This window comes from Condylura cristata, unplaced genomic scaffold, assembly GCF_000260355.1.
Source record: "Condylura cristata isolate star-nosed mole 26May11 unplaced genomic scaffold, ConCri1.0 scaffold00025, whole genome shotgun sequence".
NCBI classification, from domain to species: Eukaryota; Metazoa; Chordata; class Mammalia; order Eulipotyphla; family Talpidae; genus Condylura; species Condylura cristata.
The window spans coordinates 28,113,832-28,126,872 of record NW_004567126.1 but is presented as its reverse complement, the minus strand read 5'-3'; the positions used below and the strand labels follow the sequence as shown (position 1 = coordinate 28,126,872).

The 13,041-nt window shown below is 53.2% G+C and overlaps 1 protein-coding gene across 1 annotated transcript in view; it reads left to right on the top strand.

The window, feature by feature from the left end:
- Positions 1-2,780: 2,780 nt before the first annotated feature.
- The window catches only part of KDM4B (lysine (K)-specific demethylase 4B), a 66,562-nt gene continuing 56,301 nt past the window's right edge, over positions 2,781-13,041 (top strand). The window contains exons 1-2 of the mRNA XM_012729717.1: positions 2,781-2,855; positions 9,788-9,953. Coding sequence (XP_012585171.1) covers positions 9,813-9,953 — 141 coding nt within the window. The 5' untranslated portion in view covers positions 2,781-2,855; positions 9,788-9,812. The remainder of the gene's footprint in view (positions 2,856-9,787; positions 9,954-13,041) is intronic.

The window sequence follows — 13,041 nt, the reverse complement described above, 5'->3', positions numbered from 1 at the left end:
ACCACCTCTCCTAGGAGTCCTGGTTCTTTGACTTGGGAAACGATATGTAAGCACAGTGGCGTGGGTGCCGGATCTGCTTGGTGCTGGAGGTGGCCTTCCCTCTTGGCTGTTCGCTGACAACATGTGCTTATTTCTTTATCTTTCCAGCTGTTTCTGCCCTTTCCCAAAACCTACAAGCTCATACGGATCAGACGGTCAGGTGGTAGTATTCAAGTCAGTGTTCCTTCTAATGCCTTGGTGGCTTCTGTAAGGGCATCAGGAGTCCCTTGCAGACTTGGCTGGGACTCAGGAGACACCAGGCCCCCTTTAAGGGCTGCCTGGGGCTTGGGACCAGGGGAGGACTAGATAGTCAGACATGAGTCCTCCTGGGCCAGGTAACTGCACATACAGGTGAGGCGGTCTTCCTTTCTGCCCTTGAGGACACCTCCCAAGTCTCTGTCTCTCATACGAGGGTCCCAGCTCCAGGTTAGACCCAGCCCTTTGAACCCATTCCAAAGGCAGCAGAGAGTAGATGGAACCAGGGGTCAGGTCTGCCTCTCCCCGGGCCCCCACCTGGGTGAGGTAAAGCCCGCGCTCTCCCCAGAGATGCCACAAGCTGATGGCAGTGGCATCTAGGTATAGCCGTTTCTTTCCTGTTTCCTGCTTTACCTTCCCCCAGCGCCTCCCGCCTGCCCTTTGCTGAGCAGTGGGAGGGTGGAGCACTGTGCCTGCTGCTTCCGTGCGCACCTGGTGCTTGGTGGGCGCTTCGAATGATGGTGCCATCTGACAGCCAGCTAAGCTGTTAGAGGAGAAATGGGCAGACTCTGCTTTTCGGGGCGCTGATGGCTGGTGCCTTTGGTCACACCGCGGCCTCTTACCTTGCTGAAACCAGACTCCCCGCCTGAGTTCTATTCTTAGTGCCCCAGATTCCCCAGGACCTACGGTGAGGTCAGTGGCCCGGTTGGACCAGTCAGGGCAGCAGGAGGCAGCAAACCTGGCCAGCCTGGGTCCTTTTGTGTTGCTTTTCTTTTAAAAAATTACTTAGACTTGATTTTTAAGAGTTGGGTTTACAGAAAAATTAAAGATATTGTCCTCCCCACCCCTTTTCCCTATTAGGATCAACATCCTAGGTGGGACATCTGTCGCAGTTGGTGACCAGTCCAGATGTATATTTATTTACCAAACCCTTGGGCTTACTCAGGCTCCCAGACTCCTTTTCCCATAACGCCCTCCTCTGCCGTGAACCCCATGCAGAACTCCATGTGACGTTTAATTGTCACTTCTCCTAAGGCTTCTCTTGGCTTGGGCAGTTTTCAGACTTGCTTCATTTTTACGCCCTTGGCAGTTGTAGGCAGTGCACAGCCTACAGAGTGAAGAGACCCTTCACTTGCTCCGTGATCAGGAAAATGCACATCAGACCCTATCAGTTTCCCTTGCTGCAGAGACCTATGACCTCGCACTTAGTGATGTTAATCAATGCAGGTGGATTGTCTCACAGAGTCCAGCGTGGTCTCACTGGGCTAAAGCTGAGCTCCAAGCAAGCAGGCCTTTCGTTCCTTTGGAGGTTACAGGGGAGAACCTGTTTTTTCCATGGCAGCTTCTAGTGGTGCCTGTGCCCTTGGCTTGTGGCCCCTTCCTTAGTCCTCGGTGCCTAAGACTCTGGCTGTCTCTCTTGTCCTCTTTAAAGACCCTTGGGCTGTTCCTCTCTGCCACCGTAACCCACCACCATCCCCCATTTCAAGAGCCTTCTCTTCAGTCCTTTGCAAAATCCCATTGCCATAGAGAGGAGCAGAATCACAGGTTCTGGGGTTTAGCATGGGTGTGTACCTGGGTGCTTTATTGTGCCAACCACAGCTACAGGAAGAGTCCAGAGTAACGAGACCTTTGGCAGCAGCTCCTGCTGCTGTCAGGTGCACAGGTATGCAATGCAGAGGCTTTGGCAGGCAGGTAGGTGGGAGCCTGAGGACCCTGGGGGCATCAGCAACCCTTTACCCTCCAGAGGAGGAGTGTGGCCCCGTTGTTCCAGCTTGGTGTGCTCACTCTATCTAGGGGTTGCAACCTTTTAAAAGACAGTAAAATCAGTTTAATGAGTTTTATGCCTAGTAATTTCTTTCTTTTTTTTTTTAAGATTTATTTATTTATACATACAAAAACAGACCAGAGGTGTGTGTGTGGGGAGGGTGTAAGAGGACTTACCAGAGACACAGTGGGGAGCAGAACAGGCAGATTGATTGAGACAGACTACTGAGGGAGCAGCAGGCAGAACGGTTAGCTCCCGGATCGGGGGTCAAGCTTGTCCTGCAAAGTATGCCTAGTAATTTTTAAAAAAAGAGATGAAAATAAGATTGAACATGCCAGTGTGCCTTGTGTAGCGTAAGGATAGCCGTGAAACTTGTGCTATTTTAAACTCCTGGCCGTGACAGTGTCTATACACCTGTCCTCCTGGGAAGGGGTACTTTCTCCAGCTGTGGGGGTTTGAAGAAAGAAGAACATTGTTTTTTCTTAATTTTTGCAGGAGCTTCTTTAGTTATAGAGCCGCTTGAGTCTTCAGCTGGTTTTGAGGAGCTGAGTTTGAAATGGGCGGTCATTTGAAGACTTTAATTGAAAAGTTTCTATGGGTATGGATTTTCATGTTCTTGCAATGACAAAGATTTGGAAATATCTGAGTGAAGGCGTGCATCATTGGGGTATAGGCAACTGCCAGGAGTGAAATTTGGAATAAAGACTTAGGCACACAGTCAGTTTAGTTAATCATGCTGTTACTTTTCTCATTTTAGGAACCATTATAGTTGCTGGAGACTGAGAGGGACACTTGTCAGTGAGCCGAGCAGCTCTCATCGTGGTCTCCACTGTCCAGTACCTACTGCAACTGCGAGGTAAGTGCACGGGCCTCTAGCCCCAAGTAGCCACACATGAGACTAAGTCAGTGAGGCTAACACCTCCTCCAGGGCTGCCTAAGGGACCTTTGGGCACCCATGCTTGTGGGAGAAACTACCTCTTAATTATTGCTGAGTTCCTGGGGTGTTCAGGGTCCAGATACCTTTAGACAAAGAGTCTGGACCCCTTTGGAGATACTCTTCTCTAATCCACATTTGTACTTTGCTTGTGTGCCTCTGAATGCCCACCTCTCACCTCTAGAAGCCCTGAGAGCCACTGTGCCTCTTGGATGATGCTGGGATTGTGCTGCCCTGTCTGTGTTGTGTGGTCAGGTCCTGGGTAGGAGGATATCATTTCTGAGCTCCTTGACAGGCATAATCACCCTACCCTGCGCTCTGCTGGAGAGGGTGACCAGTCACAGTTGGGAGGTGAGTGTCTCTAAAAGTGAAAGATTATTTTAAAATGCCTTGAAAATAATTCCATTTGCCTAGTTGCATCTGGGGTCAACTCTGGGGTGTCTTGTTTCTCCTGTACTTTCCTAATGAACCAGGAAAGAGACAGAGGGATTTTAGAATTGGCCTCTGATTGTGACCCAAGGTGGGTAAGAAGAGAGTAAGTAGCTTCATTATCTCCCAACTCATACCTGTGTGACAGGGTAACCCAGGATGGAAGCCTTTTAGTATAAGATGAAAAGTCCAGAGTGTACGTGGCCATTCCGTGTTGGCTGTTCCTGGTGGCCCAAGGAAGGCCACCTTATGTTCAGTGTTGGTTTCAGATGAAGACTCTTGTTCAAGGTCACATAGCTAGTTAGGGCCAAGTATGGACTAGAACATGGCCTTTTCTGTCATGATTTAGGAAAGCAAAGAGATGGGTAATGGAGTTTAGGTTCCCCTTCAGGAGGGATCAAGGAAAGATTTTGCAGCTCCTGCAGGCATCTGGTCAGGAGTTGGCAGACAATGGCCTGTAGACCAAGTCTGTCCCACCACTTGCTTTTGTAAATAAAGTTTTATTGGCATAGAGCTAAGTCCATTCATTTATGCATCTTCTCCGGCAGCTAGCTTCTCACCATGGTAGAACTGAGTAGAGTTGATCCTTGAACATGTTGGTGTTGGGGGTGCCAAATCCTTTGGTAGTTAAAATTCCAAGTATAACTTTCGACTCCACGAAAACTTTACTAACAGCTGTTGACTGGAAGCCTTAACAATAACAGACTGTTATGTTATGCGTTAATAGTCTATTAAGACTATTTATATATGCATATATTACTAAACATCATATATCAGATACTATATATGTTATATATAATTATATATTGTGTATATTAAGACTGTATTATATATTGTATTCTCACAGTAAAGTAATCTAGAGAAATGATAATGTTACTAAGAATATTTAAGAGAGAAAGTACATTTACAGCACTGTGCTGCCGGGGCGCCTGCAGGTCGGGAAGGATGAGGGTCAGGCTTGGGCCCGAGCATACAGGGTCCCCTGAAATGACTTTAAGAAATAATGGTCTTATTGTGCTGTAATTGACATGTCGCACTTTCATTAGAGTGTTTGATTCAGAGGTTTTTAGTACAAGTGTCTGCTCTTGGTCCCAGAGTGAGGGTTGGACAGCGAGGCATGCATTTTCCTGTTGGAGACTTTGAGGGCCGGGTTAGACTGAGACAAGGCCAAGGCCCTCACCAAGTGTCTGAGGCCATACTCCTATTAAAAATGACCCCTGACAGTTACTTCAGCTACCTGGGACTTCAGGGTGTCACCCCTTCTTGGCACTGACTGGGGGCTAATTTGGACCCGGGGAGAACTGATAGAAGGGGGCAGGGCCCAGTCCTGCCTGACAGCTGAAGCCTCCCCACCAGGAAAAGAGCTGAGGAATCTGGGGACCCGTCATGTGCCATGGCTAGAGTTCCTAGGGCTGAGAATCTCACTGGGGGTGGGGGGCAAGTACATCGAGCCACACCCCCCCCATACACACCCCCTGGAGCTTTTCAGAAACACATGCTTGATCTCTGGGTGAGCCCCTGCGGCTGCTGTGGAAATGAGCAAATGACCATGAGCACAGTGATTCGAAACAAGCCACGTTTGAAAGCTAGAAAATCATAGTGGAATCTGTACAGATGGTGAAATATAGACCTGTTTACCTGAAACTTAAAATAGACAATCCAAAAGCAGTTCGACTCTTAGGACAAATTGGTGGTCACTAGAGGAGAAGGGTGGTAGTCGGGGGCAAACCAGGTAAAGGGAGACAGTCGTGTGGAGGACGGAAGCCGGCCTTCAGGTAGGGACCGTGGCAGCACGTACGGACGCTGAATAAGGTGTTGTGCCCTGGGGTCTGTGCGCTGTCACCACCAGTGCTGCTTCAGGTTTTAAAAAGCCCACGCTCTGGCGTAGCTCTGGAGGTTGGAAGTCCACAGCGTCCGTATTCAGGGCCAGCACTCAAGTGTGGCAGGGCCAGCTCCTTCTGGAGTCTTCTGGGGGAAATTGGGCGTGATTGGTTTCAGATTCAAGGGGCCACCTGCTTGCCTCAGCCCCGGCCCCTTCTCGACCTGCTCCAACCTCTGCTTTGTCTTCTTGCCTCGTTCTCTGAGCCAGATCCTCCTGCCTCCCAAGCAGGAGGAATCTTGTGTTGACACTGGGCCCCCACCTGCGGGTCCTTAACTTCATCCCCTGGAAAGCCCCCTTGCCATAGCATGGAGGTTATGGGGGACAGGGATTAGTTTGTGGGCCATCTTTGGGAGGACGTACTGTGCTGACCGTGGTCTCTGCCAGCCCAGTTTTTCCCATCCTCCGGTCTGCCCCATCCCACAGCTCCCAGTTATCTCTGCTGCATTTACACGTGCGCACTTGTGGCCAGAGCACCCTACAGAGTGCTGCGGGTGTCACGTTGCTGTCTCCCAGCCCTGTCCTTGACCCCGCCCTCTCAACGTGGCTGCTGTGCGGCCTGGGCGCCGGCTTCCCGCTGGCCTTTCGGAGCCATTCTGCTTCATTGCATGCAGTCATGATGTCTCCTTAGTCGCGCTCTAAACTTTTTTAACTTATATTTTCCTGTCATTTGAGAAGAGTATTACTTTTTTATTTTGCAAGTGCAAAATTTAATGTTTTTCTTCTTATCCCCCCTCCTCATCTGTCTTTTTGGGGAGGCTCACCCGCTGGAAGGCACACACTCCCACAGATTTTGATCAGCGGCGGACCTTGTGCACACGCGTGGCCCCAGGAGGCTGTGGCATTTAGCCCGGTGACAGGCTGTGGCTTAGGCTTGTGTGATTACACTTTCTGATATCTGCACACAAACACTGCCTAGTGATGTCTTTCTTAGACTGTGTCCTTGACAAGAAGTGATCTGTGAGCAAATTTGGAATGCAGTCACCCTGCAGTCAGCTTCAGAGTGTAGCCATGCCCCACGAGGGGCTCCTTGGTCCAGGGTGCACGGTGTGACCCTGTGTCTTCAGCGTACCGCTACGTGGTAGTGAGTGTCACAGGGTTCCCCCGCCTTTTAAAGCGCAGAAATACTCCAGTACATGGAAAACCACCCTGTGGGACCCATTCATTCATTTGTCGGGCTGCTTCTACATTTCAGTCATCGGGAATCACGCTGCTTGAACATTCGTGTTCAAGTTTTTGTGTGGACTTATGTTCTCACGTCTCTTGGGTATCGGTAGAATTGCTGGGTCGTACGGTAGTTACACTCGTGCCTTTTTGAAGATCTGCCAGACTGTTCTCCACTGCAGCAGCACCATGTTCCCCGCCGCCAAAGTGTGAGGGCTCTGACTCCCCGGCCTTGCCACCACTGGTTACTGTCGGGCTTCTTCATTGTAGCCCCCCACGGGTAGGGCGCGTCTCACTGGGGCTTTGATTGGCCTTTTCCTGATGGTGGGTGACTTCGAGTATCTTTCCACGTGCTTGCTGCCCCTCGTGTGTCTTCTTGGAGATGTATCTATTCTTTGCCTGTTTTCACCTGGCCTGTGTATCTTTTCACGTGGAGCCCTGTTATTTTTGTCAGGACACTGTTTTGCAAAGAACATGTCTCTTTCTGGACCTTCCTATGAGCGCCCTCTTGGTAGGCTTCCTCTCGGTCCTCTGTCCCCTGCGTTTCCCCTGAGCCAGTAGGAAGGCTGGCCCGAGGCTGGTTTCAGTCAGATTCCTTTTTTTTAAAAATATGTGCATGTTGGTTTTTATTTGCCCTCCCACAAAAATAGGTCAAAAGTTACGGAGTGCTGTGATCAGAAGTCACTTTCATTCTCGTCTTTATATCAACCAACTAAAAATTCTTTGCCTCAAAAGGTACAAGTGGGAAAGACCCCTTCCCTGCCCCGCATTGCTCCTTGAAGAGCCGAGTCCGGACGGCGTGGGTGGTGGGAGCAGTGTTCTTGCCAGACTGTCGCACAGAAGCTGCCTGCCGTGTTGTCATCTGCCTTGTTCACCTCCTGGACGTAAAGCTCATCTGCTTAGTGTGATTTTTGACGTGAGAAAGAGCTCGCATGGCAGGGCTGGGGGCTGCCTACGCTCTGCCTGGGGCAAGCTGGCCTTGGGGGGGGGGGCGAGAGCCCACCTCACTGTGCGCGCACCCCTGCAGCGCCGAGTAGGTGGGGGCAGGCAGGCAGAGCCTCTGCAGGTTCCATTTGAGGGGTGCTGCTTGTTGGGACTCCCGAGAGCCTGTGGTCTCCTGCAGCCCTCTCACGTGCAGTCTGCGAGAGGCAGCGAGCAGGAGAGACGGCAGGGGTGCTGGCATCATCCCCGCAGGGGAGGCAGCTGACCCTGGCCAGGCATCAGGCTTGTGGCTTCCTGAGTCCTCACTAGTGAACTCTGAAAAGTGGGGTTACTGTGTGGAGTTGACCATTCACCTGCATAAAAAGCATAGAACAGGGTGGGGGGCTGCGTGTTGAAGTGCCCACTGTCTCCACCACCACCAAACCTGAGGGAGGACAGCCTACCTCAGACTGAGGAGCCAGCCTCTGGCCTTTTTCTGGCCATCTAGGCTTGGGGGCCCAGGTGAAGACCGGGAGGAAAGGGGAGGTGGGGACAGCACCTCTGGCGGCAGGTCTGAGGATGGGTCTGGCCTGGCGCACAGATGGGTATGCAGGGAGGCCCTTGGGGGTCCGAGGCTCTGTGCTGGCGGGTGGGGAGTGGGATGGACAAGGATGGGGTGGCTCTAGGGTGGTGAGCAGCTGGTTCCCCTGTCTCCAACTCTCTCCCTGCCTCCCGAGGCTCCTCCACACTGAGTTTTGAAAGATATGAGGGTCTGCTCCCTCAGGACAGTAGCACCCCCACCTGGCACGAGAAACCCGAGTCAGCCTCACGGGCCCATGTCTGGATGGGACGGGAGGGAGCCCGTGGTTGGGACTTGTGTGGATGGCGGCCAGGAATGCAGGTACTGAGCTCTGGCTGTGGACGAGGGGCTGGGCTGGGATCGAATGATGGTTAGTCCCAAGGTCTGGTCAGCGTGGGCAGCCTCCTGCGTGGCCTCTGAGCTCTGTGGTGCCTGCTGCTCCGCAGGAGTGGTGGGGTGGTGTAGGTTGTGATAGCCCAGTTCTGAGTCAGTGTTTCCTTGGTGGTAGCTTCAGATCCCACCCAGAGGGATTGTTACCTGTTGTCATGGGCATTCATGGCCCCAAAAAGACAAGCCTTGGGACTTGCGAGGGCTCAGGGCAGAGGGCCTCAGTGGGGTCCCAGTCCTAGATGTACAGGTGCTCCATGGGTCCGGATTCTCGGGGGCCCTTGCCAGTCATCCCGCCTTGAGTGTGATCCTCAGAGTGAGGCCTTTGCCTTCTACACTACACTGCCGTCCCAGCCCCATCTGCTGCTGGCTGGGGAATGGGTGGTGGAGGTCCTGAGGATGCTGGCGAACACTGGGGCCGCCAGATCTGTGCCGGGAACCGATGACCTCAGCAAATTCCTGGGCATATGCTGCCCCCTAGTGCCTGCCTGGGAGAGTGCCGAGGGCAGCTGTGCTGCGCCCCACCCACTCTCCACGCAAGCATCTCGGCCACCCAGCGCCCCTTCTCAGGGCTGGAGGGGCTCCCCGCCCTGCTTTCTCATAACCCAACCCTCTTTGGGGCTTGGGAAAGGGGCTGAGCTTGCTTAAATTGTCTTTCCAGTTCTCAGGTCTGTACTCACTTGGGCTCTGACCTTTTCTAAATCCTGGAGGAAGTCTGGGCTTTATCTCCAATTTGGAGAATTTAGGTTGTCAGTAGGCACCTTTCCTCAGAGTCTGTTACCAGACCCCTTCCTGCTTGGGGTGGACCCCTGATCCCCAGCAGCAGTGTATCTCAGGGCAAGACTTGGCCGTGTTCGCCCTGCTGCATTGGAACCTCCTGAGTTCTTTAGAGCATCTTGGATTACAGGAAACCAGCCTTCTGGCCAGGCTTCAACTCTCCTACTTCTGGATTCCTGCTTTGGGCTGCTTGGGGGTCATTGGGTTTGGGTTCACCCCTAACAACCAGGTCAGCACTCATGTGACCTGTGCTGCTCACAAGTGCTCCCCGCTTGGAGTAGGGGTCCCTGCTTGGGTCATGTGTGAGAGAAGACGGACTGATCTTCAGAAGCCAGCCCTGTGCTGCTTCCCTCCAGACAACCAGCTCCCTGGGAGATGTGCCGATCGAAGTAGATACCAGTGAGCCTAGACGAGTCCCTGGTCAGAAAAGGTTTCACTTCCGAGGACCCCTTGTTGAAAACGAGCGCTCTGGCTTCCGGCGTCGCATTGGCTTTGGAAGTAGGACACTGCTGTTTTTAATTAGTTGAAGTCATTTTGGTCTTTTGTGCCAGGGCAGAATTCTGCAGGCGGCCCCCAGCTTCCTCTTGCCCTCCTCACTCAGCTGCCGCCCTCTGCCTTTGTCTTCCGGAGGCCCGGGGTACTTGAGTGTCTCCCAGGGAGCAGAGAACCCAAGGGTGGTACTCTGACATGCTCACGCTCTCTTGTCTTCCCTCACAGGTGCCGCCTCCTCTCAGCTGCAGCCATGGGGTCTGAGGATCATGGGGCCCAGAACCCCAGTTGTAAAATCATGACGTTTCGCCCAACCATGGAAGAATTTAAGGACTTCAACAAATATGTGGCCTATATCGAATCCCAGGGAGCCCACCGGGCAGGCCTGGCCAAGGTGGGTGACGTCTGGTCCCAGGCAGCATGGCCGCAGCCTCTCCTCGTGTGTACCCTCCTCTGGATGTTGAGCTGACCTTGAAGACGGGGCAGTGTTTCTCATGTTCCTATGAGCTTGTGTGTGTGGCACGGCTCACCCAGTAATTTGGGAGATGCTGTTTGTTTTGGGTTCTCCTAGTTGTTTTATGTGACTTTCCTTTAAGATACTTAGTCCTTCATCGTTTAAACCGCAGGGTCTGTAAACATCTCACAAAAAGCCAGATAGCCGATCTCTCCAGCCTCCCCTCTGCTCTGCTTTTGCAGACAACCTGTAACGACGTCTTTGCTGTACGCCAGTCTAACTCTATTTAGGGACATAGAAATGTGAGTGTCATAAAATTTCCATTTGAATCAAAACCTTTTTTTTCTCCCCAACCATTTAAAAATAAAACATTCAAAATCCTTGTTAGCTCTTGGGCTGCAGCAGGTGGGGTTCACTTTGCTTGGACATGTTGGCGTTTATATTGCTACAGTGAGCTCTGTGTCCTAGCCAGCCCCACTCTGGTTTTGGAGGATTTTATTGCTGCTAGCAGCTTCTCCCCTGGTTCCTTCATGCCCGGGCTCTCAGCCCAAAGGGAGAAGGCAGCGTGCTGCGGCGCCCTCTCCCTTCTCCCCCGCCCCATTCGTGCTCCCTGTCCGCGTGGCAGTGAGGAGCACGGGGCCTGGTCAACACGCAGGGGCCAGAGCTGGCAGCTCCAGAGGGCTTCGTGCTCACAGTCCCTCCTCAGACTGGTTCTCTGCTGTTTCTCATCAGACTGAGGGCCTGGACGCTCTGTGCCTGGGGTGCTTGCAGGCCCAGAAGCTTCCAGTTGGGACCTTCTGTCTGGCTGATGGACAGATGGGCTGGTGACACGCTCCGGGCACATCATAGATGCCCAGTTGTGGGGAGACTCTGGGTTTTGGTGCCCATTGTGGTGGGTAACAGGGTGGAGGATGACCCTTTCACTACCTGGGAATTTTATTCCTGCGCTTCCTGTCTTTGACCTATTTCCACTCTTCCCAGGGTGCAGTCTGCCTGTCTGCTTTTGGGTTCAAGTCATGTCAGGAACATTGCAGTGAATTAATATTTTAGTCTGCTCTAAGCACCTTGGAGTTCAGTCCATTGCGCTCCCACCCCTTCACCTGCTCCCCCGGCACTGTCCCACCTGTTTGCTGAGCGCTGCCTTCACCCTGGCTGTTCCCACTTCCCTGCTCCCGTGTAGCGTCCGCTGCCTCGTGCGTTGTGGGGATCTGTCCTCTGCCTCTGGCTGCGCCTCCCTCCTCTGTGTCTGTCTCTGCGTCTCTTCCTCTCGTTTGAGTCTTGATATCTCTGCGTGAAGGCTTTAATTTCAGGGGGCCAGGTTTTCACATTTATTTCAGTCAGTGGGAAAATTACATGACTGGAGTTTTGTGAGGCAAATATTTTCAGAGTCTGTTTTCCTCAGTCCTGTTTTGCATATTCCTTTTTCACTTTTACATGACGCTTCACATGCTGTTTGTCTTTGATAGTTGCTTTGGACACGGGAAGCCTTTCTGGATCTGCGTGAGGAGCCAGCAATGTGGGGGCTAGGTAGAGAGGGGTCTGTGTGTGGAGGCAGGGGCCGTTGGAGGGCCTGCTGGCCACTGTCGTTCTCTGGCCTCGCAGGGTGTGTGCCGGTGTGTCTGGTCTGCCGGCGGCTTCCCTGCCACCCTGTGGGGACAGTGGATCCTGGGAGGCCAGCTCCTTAGTCCTGGGCACCCTGCTGCTTTCAAATGGGTCCTTTGGTTCTCGGGGCTGCCAGATGATTTGAAGAAGGGACACACGTCCTTCAGGCCTGAGTGGACGCTGTCGATGTGGTTTTCCTCAGTCTTCCTTGTCTCACGGGTCTTGACTCCCCAGTTGTGCATGTGATCACAATCACTGGGTTTTCTTTGTGTATCAGAGCTGTCCCTGGTACCCACCAGAAGATCTGTGGGACCCGACGGTGTGCTCAGCGGGCCAGTGGCTCTGGGTGGTGGGAGCCCCAAACTGGGCCTTGGTCAGGGGGGTGAAGGCCTGTGCTCAGCCGCTCTTGCATGCACTGGGGTCAGTGCGGAGCCAGGTCCCTGTTCCTGACCAGGGCTGGGTCTCTCAAGCTTCTGTGGAAGTTCTGGGTGGGAGGGAGTGGCAAAGGGGGCAGGCATTGTGGGAGTGGTCACAGTGCTCCGGTGCCCTCTTCAGTGTCCCTGGGAATGGCCCCTGTGGTCACTTGGTCACGTGTTTGTCCCTCCTCCTCCCAGCTGCCAGGCCGGCCACCTGGGAATGGCTTTGGGACCTGTAGTTTCAAGGGGCAGAGCTGGCCCCTCACTTTCTGCCCTCAAGCGGGGTCCCATACCTTTGCTCCAGCTGCTTAGATGCACCCAGCTTTGCCACGTGTCCCTGGACCCTGCCTGGTGTCCCTGTTCCCTTGGGGGATAGGCCTTGCTCCTCCTCCGGTCATGGCTGAAGCTCACCCTCCAGGAATTTAGAGTAAAGATCTATCCAGGGGGTCTCAGCCATTAGGCCCACAGGACTGAGGCGCCTGACTAGATGCAAGGGAAACACGAGGTTGGGAAGCCACAGTGGATTCCTGGGCCCAGCCAGGCACTCCTGGGGGGTGGGGCACGAGGCCCCTCTTATGTGGGTGGGGCCATTAGCAGCCAGATGCTCAGAATACTCAGAGTTCTCTAGGTGACGTCCTTCTGCTGTCCTTAACCTGGAGGGCCTCCTTCAGGTCTCGCTCTTGAGGAGATAGGCTTGAGTTAGTTGCATCTACCCTGAAGGGTTTTACCAGGGGCTACGGGCGATAGACCAGCAGGAGGCTGTCCTCTCACTGAAGCCATTTCAGAGCTGTGGTGTGTCCAGGCAGCGGGGCTGCACACATGTGCAAAGCAGCATGGGATGCGTCTGTGTGCACGTCTGTGGGCTGCAGGTGTCTGTACCACAGGGGTACCTGTGAGGGATGGGAACAAAGTGACCAAGGCGCTCACTTGGGGGGATTTGGAGGTGGTGGGTTTTAGACTCAAATGGGTACAGTCGTGGTCCCTGCTTTCAGCATGGGCTTGGTGCAGAG